Here is a 16,566-nt window from a genome sequence, read left to right as displayed (position 1 = left end):
ATATAATAAGCTTTAAGTTGACATAGAATATACTCTCAAAAAATATTAAGTCTCTTTCTTATTATTAGAAAGTCTTAATACCTTTTACAATGGGAAAGATAACTGAAAACCAATCTAATTTCATTCCTTTCTTGTTTACAAAAAAAGATTCCTTGAAGAGAGACTGTTTAGCTTGAGTTTGGATTCTCGATTGAAGGTTATTTGCTCTGACTCCTTGTAGATATTTCATTCTCTCTCTTGTGATTGATGAGACCTCTTCTGTTAGTGACCATCATAAACTCTCTCTTTTCTTTCTGTTTGGTTTTGCTTTTTGTCTTTGAAATTCTATAGTTTCACTGTGTCTGTGTGTGTGGATGTATCCTCAATCTATCTTCCATTTCACTAATTCTCTCTTCAACTTGGCCATGATGTAGTCCATTCTTTTTCATAATTTCATTTTTATTTTATCATGGTAATGTGTGTACATAGCTTAAAGAAAGAAAAGGTTATGGAAGTCCTGCTGTGATAAATCGACTTCTAAACCACTGTCCAGACATGCCTACTAAACTGTTACAGCATATACTTTCATTTTTCTCTGTATCTCTTCACTTGATCTTAGCCAAAATGCCAAGAAGCAATGTATCTCTGAATAATATGTTCTAATAGCTTCTTTTGTAAACTTAGTTATTATCTACAGATTTCCCCTATAGGAGATGAGAATTTAGTTTCTTTTTTAACCCCTAACCCTATCCTTGTTTTCCCATCCATCCTTTTGTCTAACATAATTTTATTGTGCTTTTTGCTAAATATTTGCTTCGACCATGTAACTATGTAAATGTAATCACGGCTAAGCCAAGTAGGGTATCAGTGTTTCTCAGTGTGATACGGAAGACCCTTTCAGAGAATCTGTGAGGAAAAATCACATGTTCATCATAATGCTAACGTATTACTTGTCCCCTTTCACCATGTTGACATTTGACTGATGATGCAGAAGCAATGGTGGGGAAAACAGCTGACCCTCTTGGGACAAACCACAGTGACACAAAGCTGTGTTAGTCGTCCTTGTATTCCTCACTGCCACGCACTTCAAGTTGAAAAACAAGAAAGCAACCTGTTTTTAGTGGCCCTCAAAAAAATTTTTATCTTAGCTTCTCAGCTTGGGGTTTCCTTGCCACCTAAATTGTATGAATTGAGATGTCAATGCTCATGGATGGTGGGCTTTTAATTCCTGTGGTTGATCATTTCTTCCATCCAGAATTCTGGGCAGAAGAAAAGTTTCATTTCTCGTTCCCTGGCCTCCCACGGAAGACTTTTTCCCATGAAAAACTCTAGGTCCCCCTTTCATGGACATTGCACCTGTTGGCTTAGGGCTTTCTCTATGCATGAGGCTTACTCACCTTGCACGACGGTAATTCAAAAAATTTGAGGGAAAATGGAATTAAAAGAAGTTTATTTTGGAGCAGAAACATTTTGGAATCTATGCCTTGTTTTTTCATGATGCACGTTTTCCACGAACTTTTTGAAGACCCCTCCTATAGGCTGTAGGCTATAGCTCCTTCCCTGTGCAGAAATTGAAGCACTGAAGAAAGCAAACTTGTACATGTTTAAAAGAGGTGGAATACAAATTTATTGATTTTAGGACTCTAATATTCATAGCCACTTAAGTTTTCTTCATAGTTCATAAAAATATATTGATTGTCTATGTTTATTGCAAAGGACAGTAGGTTATGATTTCTCAGATCTTTGTGCACAATAACATCTGAACACCATCCTTACAGGAAGTGCTGTTTACTGTTCTGGATGCATCCGAAGGACTCTTAATTGGAATTAGGAATATGTTGGCAAATATATTTCTACCAGCTATTCTTGCAACTAGTAACTGGGGTGCTTTGAACCAATCCAAGCAGGGAGAATCTGAAAAACATATTTTCACTGAAACCATCAATAGATACCTTTCATTTTTGGATGGTAAGTATAAAATATAATGTTTAGTAAATTACTAATAATGAGCAAAGTAACTGTAGAATTTTTATTAAAAATAAACATCAGAGAAAAAGTTTCCACTTGAGAAGAAGATACAAGGGGTCTTCGAAAAGTTCATGGAGAATACACATTATAAACCAACCATGCCTAGATTTAAAAATATTTTTGCACCAAATAAACTAACCTTTTTTAAAAAAATATTTATTTATTTGAAAGATAGGAAGAGGTAGAGACAGAGAGAGAGAGGTCTTCCATCTGATGGTTCACTCCCCAGATGGCTGCAACGGCCGGAGCTGTGCCCATCCGAAGGCAGGAGCCAGGAGCTTCTTTCGGGTCTTCCACGTGGGTGCAGGGGCCCAAGGACTTGGGCATCTTCTGCTGCTTTCCCAGGCCATAGCAGAGAGCTGGATCGGAAGAGAAGCAGCCGGGACTAGAACTGGCATCCATATGGTGTGCCAGCACTTCAGGCCAGGGCGTTAACCTGCTGCACCACAGCACCGGCCCCATAAACTAACCTTTAATTCAATTTTACATAAACTTTTTGAAGTACCATGGTATTAATCAAAGTAATTATGAGATCTTGCAGAGCAGGTTTTGGTACAATAGTTAAGGTGCCACTTGGGACATCTGTATCCTGTATCCGTGTGCTTGGTTTGAGTCTTCCAATCCAGTTTCCTGCTAGTGCACACTCTGGGAGGCATCAGATGTTGCTCAAGTACCTGGGTCCCTGCCACCCACGTGGGAGACCTGGCTTGAGTTCTGGGCTCCTGGCCATGGCCTGGCCTAGCCCTGCCTGTTTTGGGTATTGGAGGAATGAATCAGTGGGAGGAAGATCTCTCCCTCTCTCTTTCTCTGACTTTTAAATAAAATGAAAAATAAATAAATAAATATTTTTAAAAAGTAATGATGAGACCTTAGGGGTAAAGTATGAAATCACTGGTACCCCTCATTTCCAGGGATTTTTGCAGGTGTAAGATATGTTTTCTTTATAGCAGGAGGAATCTCTGCCTCTGTTCTTAATGAAAAATTTTAGTATCTTTAAAATACCTGTGTATTTTATTATGAACTCCTTAGAACATTTACTTTCATATTTAATGTTGTTAAAATATACAATTTCATCAAGTTGCAACCTGGTGACCAGTTACAATTATATTTTTATAAAGTATTAGATCTTTAACATTTCAGTAATTATAATCTGAAAGCACACATTGACTTTTAACACAGTAATATTAAACATCTCTTAATATTGTTTTTTCTATTTTAGGTGCCAGAATAAGCATTGAGGGAACAGTGATGTTAAAGAAGATAGACAATATTGATTTTTCCAAACTGCATACCTTTGAAGAAGTGACAGCTGCAGCTAGCAATTCAGAAATGGTTCATCAGCTGGAGGAGGCACTGATGATATGGTATAAACAGATCGAACAGGTGAGTTGAGTCACCTTGAGTGGTAGTCTTCATGTGTGTCCTAGCCATTGAATTTTGTCTCTAAAAGTGAAGGGAAGAGGAATCTTCTTTCTTCCATGGTCTATTCTTGGCTGTAGAGCACAATTGTTCTTTGCAGTTGGTCCACTCAAAATCAATTTAATGATATTTCTCACTTTAAGGAGGAAATGATGAAGAAACAAGAATAAGGGCCGACACTGTGGTGTGGTAGCTAAGCCTCCACCTTTGATACTGGCATCGCTTATGGGTACAGATTCGTCTCCCAGCTGCTTCTCTTCTAATGCAGCTCTCTGCTAATGGCCTGGGAAAGCAATGGAAGATGGCCCCTGTGCTTGGGCCCCTGTACTCACGTAGGAGACTGAAAGAAGCTCCTGGCTCCTGGCTTTGGATCAGCCCAGCTTGAGCTGTTGCAGACATTTGGGGAGTGAACCAGCGGAGGGAAGACCTCTGTCTCTGTCTCTCCCTCTCTCTATCTGCAACTTTGTCTCTCAAATAAATTAAAGATAAATCTTAAGAAAAAGAAGATTCAGGAATAGCCAGCATTTATGCCCAATAATTTATTTATTGTTTGCATCTCCATAGAAGAGAGAAGGAAAGGACACGGAGAAGAAGAGCTAAGTCCTGGCCACTGCATAAACTACATGATCAGTGGAATTGTCTATTGCTGGAGAGGTTCAGACTAGTCTCATTTATGTCAGTGTTACAGTGGCAAGTCCACAACTCTCTGGTTGAATACATTTTTTTCTGGAAATAATAAAAGCAAGCAAAAGAAAATAACTTAGACATAAGGAGACTCAGCAATCCAAAAGAAGGAAATGAAGTTGGACAGTTGCAGCAAATCACCTCCAACCAAGCAGAATCAATGCAGGAAATGGGAGAGACCACTTTAAAAAAATTACATCTACAATAGATGTTGAGGGAGGGCCTTTAGCCTAACAGTTAAGATGCTGGTTGGGGCACAGACATCCCATGCTGGAGTACCTGGGGTTGAGTCATGGCGCTGCTCCCATTTCTAGCTTTTTGGTAGTGTGCACCCTGGGAAGCAGCAGGTATTAGTTCAAGTGATTGTGTCCCTGCCACCCACATGGAAGACCTGGATTGAGTTTCTAGCTACTGGCTCTGGTCTGGCCCAGCCCTGATCATTGAGGGCATTTGGTGAGTGAACTGGTGGATGGGAGCTCTCTCTCTGACTCTGTCGTTGTCTCTCTGCCTCTGAAATGAAAATGAACGAATAAACTTTTAAAAAAGTTTAAAATAAACATTGACCTTGACTTTGTATTATGCAAAAGTTATTAATCTAAGATTGATCAGAAACATAAATACAAAAACTAAAACTAAGAAACTTATTGGAGAAAGTATGAGAGAATATCTTTTTATTTTTTAAGATTTACTTTATTTATTTGAGAGGTAGAGTTACAGAGAGAGAGAGGGAGAGACAGAGAGAAAGATTCTCCATCCACTGATTCACTCCCCAAATGCCCACAATGGCTGGAGCTGGGTCAATCCTCAGCCAGGAGCTAGGAGCTTCTTCTGGGTCTCCCACGTGGGTGCAGGGGCCCCAAGCACTTGGACCATCTTCTGCTGCATTCCCAGGCCATAGCAGAGAGCTGAATTGAAAGAGGAGCAGCCGGAACTAGAACCAGTGTTCATATGAGATACTGGTGCCACAGGCAGAGGGCTAGCTCACTATGCCACAGTGCTGGCCCTGAGAGAATATCTTTATAAACTTGCTATGAGCAAAGAGTTCTTAGATGTGATGCAAGAGGCATTAATTATAAACTAAAATATTAACAAGTTGAAGTTTGTGAAACTGTCTACTTTATCAAAAGATACCACCAAGAAAATGAAAAGACAAGCTAAAGCCTGGGAGAAAATGTTTGTTGGATATGTATCTGACAAAATCTGATAAATATTCCATATATACCAGCCAATAAATAAATACTAAAAAGACAAATACATTTTTAAATATGGGCCAAAAATTTGGACAAGTATTTTATAAAGAAGTTCCAAATAAACATGTGAAAAGGTAATAGCTTCACTGGTTGCCAGGGAAATGTAAGAGGAAACCGCAATGAGATAGCCCTGCTCCCCCGCTGAGATGGCCAAAATTAACAAGATTGGCATTTTTAAGTGTAAATAAGATTATAGAGAACAGGAATTGTCATACATTGCTAGTGGGAGTGTAACAATAGAACTGGTTTAGAATAAAGAAAGCCTTAACGATCTTTTATTATTATTTGAAAAAAATTGAGACATAGGGTTATTTGTATTTATGGGGTACCATGTGATATTTGATACATGTACACATTTAATGTTCAAATCAGGAAGTGTATCTAGATCCTTAGACATTTTCATTTCCCTGTGGTGAAGAAATTCAAAACCTTTTGTAAAAAATATAGCGTATACTTATTATTTGTAGTCACCCTGCTCTGCAATAGAATTCCAGAACTTATATTACCAGCCTCTGGTAACCACTATTCTATTCTCAACATCTACGATATCAACTTGTTTAGATTCTACTTATGAGTTAGGTCACGTGATACTTGTCTTCCTCTGTCTGATTTATTTCACTTAACGTAATATCTTCCAGTTCTGTCCATGTTATTACAAATGACAGAATTTCATCCTTTCGTGCAAGTGAATGGAATTACATCCAGCTGAAAAGCAGCTGCACAGCCAAGTAAGCCATCAGCAGTGAAGAGGCAGTCTTCAGAATGGGAGGGAATAGTTGTAAAACAACTCATGAAATCAGTGTATAACTAGCTACCTTATGGCTTAGTGGTACACACACACCCAAGGAAAATGAAAACATATGTCCATTCAGAAGGCTTGTACAGGTCATTCATTGTGGCTTCAATCATAATCACCAAATACTGGGAATAAACCAAATGAAAAATAAATGATTTGTGGTATACTTACATAATGGAATAGAACTGAAATAAAAATTTACTGTTGGTACAGAGAAAAGCATGGGCATATCTCAAAAACATGTTGAGTGAGTCAGGCCTAAAAATATAATGTGAAAAACAAAATAAAAATTATAAATGAATCATACTCATTGTTGGACTATAATAGTATCTTCTTAAGACACTAAACCCAGAAACCATAAAACGGTAAACTGACAGATTGGACTACATAAAAAACAGTTGGTAACTTCCATAATGCAGAAACACCATCAACAAAATTCAGAGATAAACACCCTTCTGGGGGAAAGTATTATCAGCATATTTAACAAAGTGTTAATGTACATGAAATATGAATGCAGGGTGTCCGGTGCGTAACAAATCTTCCCAGGCAGAGGAGAGAACCTCCACTTTGACTATGACCGTGTCTAAACAAGATAAGAGTCGGAGAACTCAAGGGGCTTCCATAGCCTTGGAAACTCATAACTGGTGCATAGGGAGATTACTGATGCCATAAACAGGAGTGTCAATTGGTAAAGTCAACAACAGGAGTCACTGTGCACTTACTCCTCATGTAGGATCTCGGTCCTTAACATGCTGTACACTGAGGCTTAATGCTATAACGAGTACTCAAACAGTATATTTCACTTTGTGTTTCTATGGGGTGCAAACGACTGAAATCTTTACTTAATGTACACTAAACTGATCTTCTGTAAAAAAAAAAAAAAAAAAAAAAAAAGAAAGAAATTTTCAATTCCCAACTTGACTCTCACTGGGATTAAACATGACAATAGGTCTGATCTGATTTCATCATCATTTAAAAAAAATCATCTATTATTTTTCACTTTATGTTTCTGTGTGGGAGCAAACTGTTGAAATACTTACTTAAGGTATACTAAGCTGATCTTCTGTATATTAAGATAATCGAAAATGAATCTTGATGTGAATGGAAGGGGAGAGGGAGTGGGAAAGGGGAGGGTTGTTGGTGGGAGGGACGGTATGGGAGGGGAAGCCATTGTAACCCATGAGTCGTACTTTGGAAATTTATATTCATTAAATAAAAGATAAAAAAAAAAAAAAAATCTTCCCAGGCAGATGAATCAATTAATTCACAAGCTTTTATTGGGATTCTGCTCCTGGGTGAGGTTCACCGGTCCCAACAGAGTGGGGGCCGGGGAAGTCGCCTGTCAAAGGTTGAGAGGGCTCCTTTTATAGATGCAGGGTGTGGGGGTTAAAATTTGAGGCGGGTCTGATCCTCATTGGTTGACCTTTAGGCACCCGTAGGGACCTTGACAAGGACTTTCCCTTCCTGGAAGTGTGGGTAGGAACTCTCCATTCTTGGAAGTGTGGGCCTTCTCTCCTTGCGGATCCCAAAGCTACCAATGAAGACCTCCATATAAGCCAAAAAAACGTGCACTAGTTGGAGAAAAGAAGACCAAATGTTAGCCGTCACAGAGCACACCGAACACCGGAGTAAGGGAAAGAGTTCATTGGGGAAAAGCCAGCAGGCTGGAGGGAAGGGGCGAAGAGGGAAAAGGAGAGTAAGAGAGAAAGAGGAGAAGAGGGGGAGTGAGAGAGGAGAGAAGGCTAGAGAGAGTGAGCAGGAGAGAAGAGAGAAGCCAAGAGAGCCACGTGTTCAGGCACAGGTCCTTTTCAACTTTGCCGGAGGGCGGGCAGGGAAGCAGGAGCAGTGAATCCCATTAGGTTGGGGGTGGAGCTTGGCACAGGTAGTTTGGGCCATGCGGCCACCTGGCTTTCAGTAATGGTGGCGGGAACCAGGGTATAGAACGTAAATCAAGGTGCAGATAGATAAGACTGAGCCAGTTTCCTAACACCAAGAATATGAAAAATGCCATTCAAAGAAAGTACACAGAGATGTTTGGTCTGGAAAAAGAAGTAGATTTCAGAGTAATGTGATATCCTCAAATATTTGATGAGATTTCATGTGAAATTACATATGCACTGTATGATCTGGAAAGACAAAAGTAAGACTGGAGCGATTGTGAAGCTTGTCAGGAGGGAAGTTTTGTCCTGGAATCCAGATAACTTCCTCACGGTAGTCTGTCCCCCTGCACATGGAACCTTCTGCAACCCTGCAGGTATTCCTGTCCCATTTGGTTCTGGAATAGCATCTAGAGTCAAAAGGGTTGCTAGCTTTAGGTAACTTTTAAGGTTCATTTTCTTTCTCTTTTTTCCCTTTAAATATATTATTTATTTATCTGAGAGGTAGAGTTACAGACAGAGGGAGAGACAGAGAGAAAGATCTTCCATCCACTGGTTCACTTCCCAAATGGCCACAATGACCAGAGCTGTGCCAATCCAAAGCCAGGAGCCAGGAGCCAGGGTTTTCTTCCAGGTCTCCTACATGGGTGCAGGGGCCCAAGTACTTGGGCCATCTTGTACTGCTTTCCCAGTCCTTAGCTGGATCAGAAGAGGGGCAGCTGGGACTAGAACCGGCGCCCATATGGGATGCTGGCGCTGCAGTCAGATTAACTTACTGTGCCACAGTGCTGGCCCCAAGTTTCATTTTCAGTCTTAAATTCAGTGATTCAAGTTATATAGACTTCATACATTCAGGAAAATTTTATGTTTGAGATTCTCTGTCCAAAGAGTTGGAGGGGCTTGTGATGAGATTAAGAAAGAGTTCCACAAACCTTGATTAAAATTAAAAGCATTCCATGGGTTTAAAGTAGAAACTTCAGGGGTTTAAAAAGCCCATTATGTTTTTAATCTCAGTTGGTATTCTTAAAAATTCCGTCACCATTTAAATTATGAAGTTATAGACACACAAAAAATATACAGAAAATAACAGAACATTTGCTCCAGTAGCTACCACTGAGATTAAGCAAACACTAACATTTGCTGTATTTGCTTCAGAGGTCTTCTATTTTAGCTCAAGTCCCCAATACTTTCCTCTTTTTCTCCCTAAATTCCTACTGTCTTGATGGTATTGTCTCCCATTCCCAGGAATGTTTTGTATTTCTATTGCATTTACATGTCTATAACCTTTAGATTATGTATGCAGAATATGTATTGCTGTTGAAAAGCTTTACATAAATAGCATAATACCTGTCTTAGTCCATTGGGCTACCGTAAGAAAATGCCATAACCTTGGTAGCTTATAAACAATAAATTAATTTCTTAGGAGAAATATGAGTTATTTTAAAAGTTCATGAAAAAGTGGAATTAAAAGAAGTTTATTTTGGAGCCAAAATTTCTAGAAACCCATGCATAATTTTTTTTCATAATATTCATTTTCCATGAACTTTCTGAAGAGCTCTTGTAGAACATAAAAATAAGTACAGTAAAACAAGCTTTGTTATAAAATGAATGCCCATGGAACTCCTGTTTGGAACATCCCCAACACCTTACAATGCCCCTGCATTCCTCTTCCCATTCTTAAGTTCCTTTTCTTCCTCCATTGGCAACTGTATTTTGACAATGATGATTTTCAAGTCCATGCTTTTTTTTTTTTTAAGCTTTTTCCTTACTCTTATTTTTTCTTTTAGAATTTTCAACATTATATATTTAACATTATATATTTAATACATTTTATATTTAACATTTAGGATATTTTTGTTTGTTTTTTAATAGGGGCCAGTGTTTTGGCACAGCAGGTTAAGCTGCCATCTATGACATCGGCATCATATGTGACAATGATTCTCTCTTCCTGGTTCTTCATTTCTGACCCAGCTCCCTGCTAAACGTGCCAGGGAAAGCAGCAGAGGCTGCTGTGCCTGTTAGATTTTAGAGTTTTAGGGTTTGAAGAAGGTGAGGAGGCAGCTAGTTAAAGTAGAAAAGACTTTCTTTTAGCGGGGACAGAAAGTGGGGGAGTAAAAAGATCAGGAGTTGAGCCTGCGCAGACGGAAGGCAGGCGATTTGAAACCAGGTTTCATTCTGTTTGAGCTGCAGGCTGAATCCTTTCTTAAGCTGCCTTTTGGAGGAGGTGCAGGGTGTCGCTCCCCCTCTTCATGGAGGAACGACACTAAACCCTGCCTAGGCTTCATATCCGAGTCACGGCACCATTATGTTGCTCCCCGTCTTCGTGGAGGAACGACACAGGACCCTGCACTGTTCTTTTGTCTGCTCGGCCCTCCCCGGGTTTGCTGCTGGTTCTTCCCGGGTTGGCTACCGACCCTTCACCTCCGTGGAGGGGCGGTTCCCCCTGCCACTTTCCCCACTTCCGCGGGGGAGCGGCACACCGCCGGCCGGCTCTCTCGAGGGCTGCTCAGGTGTTCCTTCAGATAGATGTTCCTGGTGCATGTTGTCTCTCTCCTCCTTTATAGTCCTCTTCCGCCAATCCCAACTCTGCTACCCACACGCCGAGTACGCTGCTCTCCTCCAATCAGGAGCAGGTCCTGCTGTTTATTGGTTGAACTGGAGGCAGCTGTGTAGAAGCTGTTTCCTCCTCCCAGCACCATATTGTGGGAGAGCAGATGCATAGAATAAGTCTTAATTCCAGTAACTTAGTCTAGTCCGAGTTGCTCCCCACAGCAGGGCACTGCATGGACCCTGATAAGGTGGGTGGGGGGTGTGCAGAAAGTTCACAATGCATTGTTTTACTACTTTGGAATGTCCCAGGTGCTGGTTTTCCCAAGCAATAAACATTTCACTTGCCCTTAGATTGTCTATCTGTGCCCAGGTTCATTGAGCTAGGGGTTCAGGCCCAGAGACCTAACAGGTTCTATCAGGCCTCAATAGCTTAATAGGTTCTAACAGTGCCAAATTAAAGACTTATTTATTTGAAAGGCAGAGTGTCAGATAAAGAGAGAAAGGGAGAGAGAAAGAGTTATCTTCCATCCAGTGGTTTATTCTCCAAATGGCCACAAAGGCTGGGGCTAGGCCAGGTTGAAGCCAAGATCCTAGAATTCCATCCTTAGCTCCCACATGAGTGGCAAGGGCATAAGTAATTGAGCCATCATCTGCTGACTTTCCAAGGCACATTGACAGGGAGCTGGATTAGAAGTAGAGCACCTGGGACTTGAACTGGTGCACATATGGGATGCCAGCATTGCAGGCGCTGCTTAATCCACTGTACCACAGTGCCAGCCCTTACATTAAGGTTTTTAATCCTTCTAGAATTGTGTGTGTGTGTGTGAAGAAATTGATCTTATTTTTTTTCCATATGGTTAGCCAATAGTTTCAATTTAACATTCTCTATTAAGTTGCCTATTTAATAGTCCTACTTAATAGTCCTAACAAATTTATAATGTCACCTGTCTTTTGTTAAGTTTCTAGGCCCCTTTGCTGCCTCAGTGGTCAATTTATTTTATTTTTTTGTACTCAAATCATTCTGCTTTGATTTCTGTAGCTTTTACTAAGCCAACATTTGGTATGTTGCACATCTTTTCTGCATTTTTCTTCAAAATTGTATTGATTATTTCTGTTGAGTTATTTTTCCAAATTAATGTTAAGACTGTTTTGTCAGGTAAATGAAAAACTTTGTTGAGATTTTGATTTGGAATTTCACTGAATGTATATGTTCATTTTGAGAAAATTGCATATTATTGAAATTTTCCATTCCTGAACTTGGTATGTTTCTCATATATTTAGGTCTTCTTTTGTGTGCTTAAAATAAGTTTTCTAATTTTCTCTGAAAAGTCTTGACCATCATCTTTATTAGATTAATTTCTAGATATCTTATCATTGGTTATTGCAAATGCTATATTTTTAAAAATTATGTTTTTAGATTGTAAGATGGCTTAGAAAGACATGCTACTGGTTTTTAAGAAAGATTTATTTATTTGAAGTTGAGAGTGAAGGGAGAGAGATCTTCCATCCTTTGATTTACTCCTCAAATGGCTATAACAGTTGGGGCTGGACCAGGCTGAAGCCAGGAGCCCAGAGCTCCATCTGGGTCTCCCATATGTGTGCAGAAACCCAAGTGCTTGGACCATCTTCCATTGCCTTCTCAGGCACATTAGCAGAGAGCTGGGTCAGAAGTGGAGCAGCCTGGACTTGAAGTGCACCCAGATGTGGGATGCTGATGTCATGCGGGACAGCTTAGCTTGCTATACCACAATACCATTCCCATTATTTATTCATTTTTTGCTACTGATTTTTATGGATAGATTCAGCAATCTTACTGAATTGTTCATTTTTGTTAATTGTAAAAGTTTGTCTTTAGATATTCTTGAATTTTTAAAAATCATATCATCTGTGATTATGCTACATCTGTTTTTTCATTTCCAATTCATCTACCTTTTATTTACTTATCTTGTTCTGGGACCTCCATTACCAGGAGGAATAGAAGTGGATGATGATAGTGGCAAACTTGTCATGTCCTTGGGATTAAAATATTTCTTTCTAGAATTTCACCTTTTAAGAAATGTATTTAGGGGGCCAGTGCTGTGGCAAAGCAAGTAAAACCACCACCTGCAATGCTGGCATCCCATATGGGTGCCAGTTTGTGTCTTGACTGCTTCATTTCTGATCCACCTCCCTGCTAATGACCCAGGAAAGCAGCAGAAGATGGCCCAAGTGCTTGGGCCCTTGCACCCATGTGGGAGACCCAGAGGAAGCTCCAGGTTCCTGGCTTTAGTCTGGCCCTGCCCCAGTCATTGTGGCCATCTGGGGAGTGAACCATTAGATGGAAGATTTCCCTCTCTGTCTCTCCTTCTCTTTCTGTAACTGTGTCTTTCAAATAAATAGAGCAATCATGGTTTTTTTTTTTTTTTAACAAAAGAAGTGTATTTATTTCAGAGACAAAGAGGCAGACAGGTAGAGACAAAGAGACAGATTAGAGCAAGCTTCCTTCTTCTGGCTTACTCCCTAAATGCCTGCAGAAGTGGGGACTGGGCCAAGCCAAAGCAAGGAACTCAATCCAGGTTTCCTATGTGGGTGGCAGGGACCCAACTACTTGAGCCATCATTTTCTGCTTCCCTGGGTTCACACTAGCATGAAGCTGGGATTGGAAGTGAAACCAGGGTCAGGTACTCTTCCAATGTTGGATGCATGTCTTCCAAGCGGTGTCTTAACCAGTAGGCCGAATACCTGCCCCTAGAATTTCATCTTTAAATATCATATTTGCTGAAGATTTTTTGTTGGATACTATTTATCATACTGAATAGGTCTTTGCCATACTTTGCTAAGAGTTTTAAAACATTACTCATTGTTGAGTATTATATTTATAGGCTTAGCTTCTTTTGAAGGGGTGCAGTAAGATTTTAACAAAGAAGAAGGTGACATTTCTATATTTTATAATATAGAAATTTTTTGATTGTAGGTACTTATTGAGAGTGAGCAGATGAGAAAAGAAGCTGATGATTCGGGTCCACTTACTGAATTGGAACACTGGAAACGCATGTCAGCCAAGTTCAACTACATAATTGAACAAATTAAAGGGCCAAGTTGTAAGGCTGTTATAAACGTGCTAAATGTTGCACACTCCAAACTTTTAAAGGTAAAAATCTTTTTATTTTAAAGTCTGGTATATGTCAGAACAACCAATTAGAAAACTTTCAAACTCTTCTTAACACAATAATTTAGAATCATGTATTTAAAAGCATTAAATAAGATTTTCTCATATGCTATAATTATTTCCAGGAGAGGAAATGAAGATTTGTTTCTTAATATTTCATACTCTTTGACAGTGCTACTATGGGGTGATTGCCTAAAAAGTGATCATCTTTTATTTCTAAATTGTTTTTGAAGTTTTGGATCTTTACAGGCCCAGTGAAGCAAAGAACTACACGGAGAGTTAAAAGCACAAGGCAGAAATGCCCTCTCCTAACACATCTCACCCCTATGTCTCTGCCTCCTTTTCTTTAAAAAAATTAAAAAAAAAAATTACTTGAGAAGGACGAGGGAATGAGGGAGGGAGGAAGGGGGAGAGAGAGAGAGAGAGCGAACACTCTCCTAATGGCTGCAGCTCCCAGGGTGGGCCCACAAAGCCAGGAACCTGGAATTTCATCCAGGTGTTCTATCAGGAATGGCAGGGACACAGTACTTGAGCCAACACCTACTGTCTTCTAAGGTGCACATTCACAGAAAGCTGGAATTGGAAGCAGTCAGGACTCAAGTTCAGGGACTCCCATTTGGGTCTTAACCACTTTGCCAAATGTCTGCCCCTCCAAGTCAGTGTTCTTTACAATTTCACTTAATTCCAGATCTCTCTCTCTCTCTCTCTTTTTAAAGATTTATTTATTTATTTGAAAGTTAGAGTTACACAGAGACAGAGAGAGAGGTCTTCTATCCAATGGTTCACTCCCCAGATGGCCGCAACGGCTGGAGCTGTGCCGATCCGAAGCCAGGAGCCAGGAGCTTCTTCCCAGTCTCCCACATGGGTGCAGGGGTCCAAGGACTTGGGCCATTGTCTACTGCTCTCCCAGGCCACAGCAGAGAGCTGGATCGGAAGAGGAGCAGCCGGGACTAGAACCAGTGCCCATATGGGATGCTGGCACTTCAGGCCAGGGTGTTAACTGGCTGCACCAGAGCGCCGACCCCTTTTTGTCTCTTTTTCAAAAACATGTTTCTGGGTACAGAAACATGGCAGCCCCCTCTTTTTTTTTTTTTTTTTTAAGAAATACAGGCAAAACAAATTTTCTCTTTCTCTTTCTTTTAGAAAATTTATTTATTTATCTGAGAGAGTCAGAGTTACAGACAGAGAGAGGGAAATACATAGAAAGAGGTCTTCCATCACTGGTTTACTCCCCAAATGGTCACAACCGCCAGAGCTGGGCTGATCCGAAGCCAGGAGCTGGGAGCTTCGTCCTGGTCTCCCACACGGATGTGGGGCTCAAGCACTTGGGCCGCCTTCTGCTGTTTTCCCAGGCCATTAGCAGGGAGCTGGATCAGAAGTGGAGCAGCCGGGACTGGAACGGGCACCCATACAGGAAGGCAGCATCTCATGCAGTGACTTGACCCACTATGCCACAGTGCCGGTCCCCAATGGTCTTATTTTGTCTGATCATTTTCCTGTCTGTTAGTTGCACAATTTTCCTCTCTCTCTCTCTTCCTACCTCACAATGATCTTGGGATATGATTCACATATTATTCCATTTCACTCAGTTAAAGTGTACAATTCAGTGGTTCTTGGTGTGTTCAAAGAGTTATGCAATTCATCACCACAATCAATTTTAGAACTTTTTTTACTCTTAAAAAAAACTCAGTACCCTTCAGCTATTACCTCCCCATCTCCACTCCAAATGCAGTAGCCCTGAGTGTTATCTCTACAGATGTTCATATTATGGACTTTTAATATAAATGGGATTAAAAGTGACTTTTCATAATTGACTTACTTCACTTGTATGATTTTTTTCAGGGTTAATCCATGTTGTAGCATTTATCAGTGCCTCATTTCTTTTCACAGATGAATAATATGGATAATACCACATTTTGTTTAGAATTTTATGGAAATTTGGGTTGTTTTTACTTTTTGATTGCTGTGAATATTTATGTACGACTTTTTTTCTAGAGTACTGTCATTCTTCTAGAGTATGGGGAATTTAGAGTGGAATTTCTGGTTGAAAGGCAACTCTATGTTCAATTTTTTAAGGCAAATGACTCCTTTTCCATATGTTTATAAACACAACTGCAGTTGAAGCTTCTATGTACATGTGTGCAACTATTTCCCTAGGATGAATAATCTGTACCTCTTCAATACTTATTTAATTTTTTAAAAGATTTATTTATTTATTTGAAAGGCAGAGTTATACAGAGAGAGAAGGAGAGGCAGAGGGAAGGAGAGGCAGAGAGAAAGAGGTCTTCCATCTGCTGGTTCACTCCCCAAATGGCCACAACGACCAGAGTTGAGCTGCGCTGATCCGAAGTCAGGAGGCAGGAGCTTCTTCCAGGTCTCCCACATTGGAGCAGGGGCCCAAGGACTTGGGCCATCTTTTATTGCTTTCTCGGGCCATAACAGAGAACTGGATTGGAAGTGGAGCAGTTGGGTCTTGAACCAGCGTCCATATGGAATGCTGGCACTGCAGGCGGTGGCTTTACCTGCTATGCCACAGTGTCGGCCCCTCAATATTTACTTTTTTTTTAAGATTTATTTTTTATTTATTTGAAAGAATTGCAGAGAGAAAGGGGGAGAGACAGATCTTTCATCCATGTGTTCATCCCCCAAATGGCTGCAATGGCTGGGCTGGGCCATGCTGAAGCCAGAAACCTGCAGCTTCATCTGAATCTCCCACCTGGTCACTTTTCAGGGTTGTGTTTGCAGCTAGTAACCTTGAGGATGGGTTAACATATCCTCCCAAAGAGCAGACTTGCATAATATTCCCTATAAAAAGCGTAAATTCCCCCAAACAGT

General features: G+C 40.3%; 1 protein-coding gene across 5 annotated transcripts in view; it reads left to right on the top strand.

The window, feature by feature from the left end:
- DNAH8 (dynein axonemal heavy chain 8) overlaps positions 1 to 16,566 on the top strand; it is a 358,350-nt gene that overhangs the window by 32,699 nt on the left and 309,085 nt on the right. For 4 of the 5 annotated variants that reach the window (XM_070074115.1, XM_070074114.1, XM_051854776.2 and 1 more), the window contains exons 6-8: positions 1,758 to 1,947; positions 3,227 to 3,390; positions 13,537 to 13,713. In XM_070074115.1, the coding sequence (XP_069930216.1) occupies positions 1,758 to 1,947; positions 3,227 to 3,390; positions 13,537 to 13,713 (531 nt within the window). The remainder of the gene's footprint in view (positions 1 to 1,757; positions 1,948 to 3,226; positions 3,391 to 13,536; positions 13,714 to 16,566) is intronic. The other variant, XM_070074116.1, reaches the window with a different exon arrangement.

The sequence above is a fragment of the Oryctolagus cuniculus genome, chromosome 5 (genome assembly GCF_964237555.1).
Source record: "Oryctolagus cuniculus chromosome 5, mOryCun1.1, whole genome shotgun sequence".
Lineage (NCBI taxonomy): Eukaryota > Metazoa > Chordata > Mammalia > Lagomorpha > Leporidae > Oryctolagus > Oryctolagus cuniculus.
This window is presented reverse-complemented; position numbering and strand designations above follow the sequence as displayed.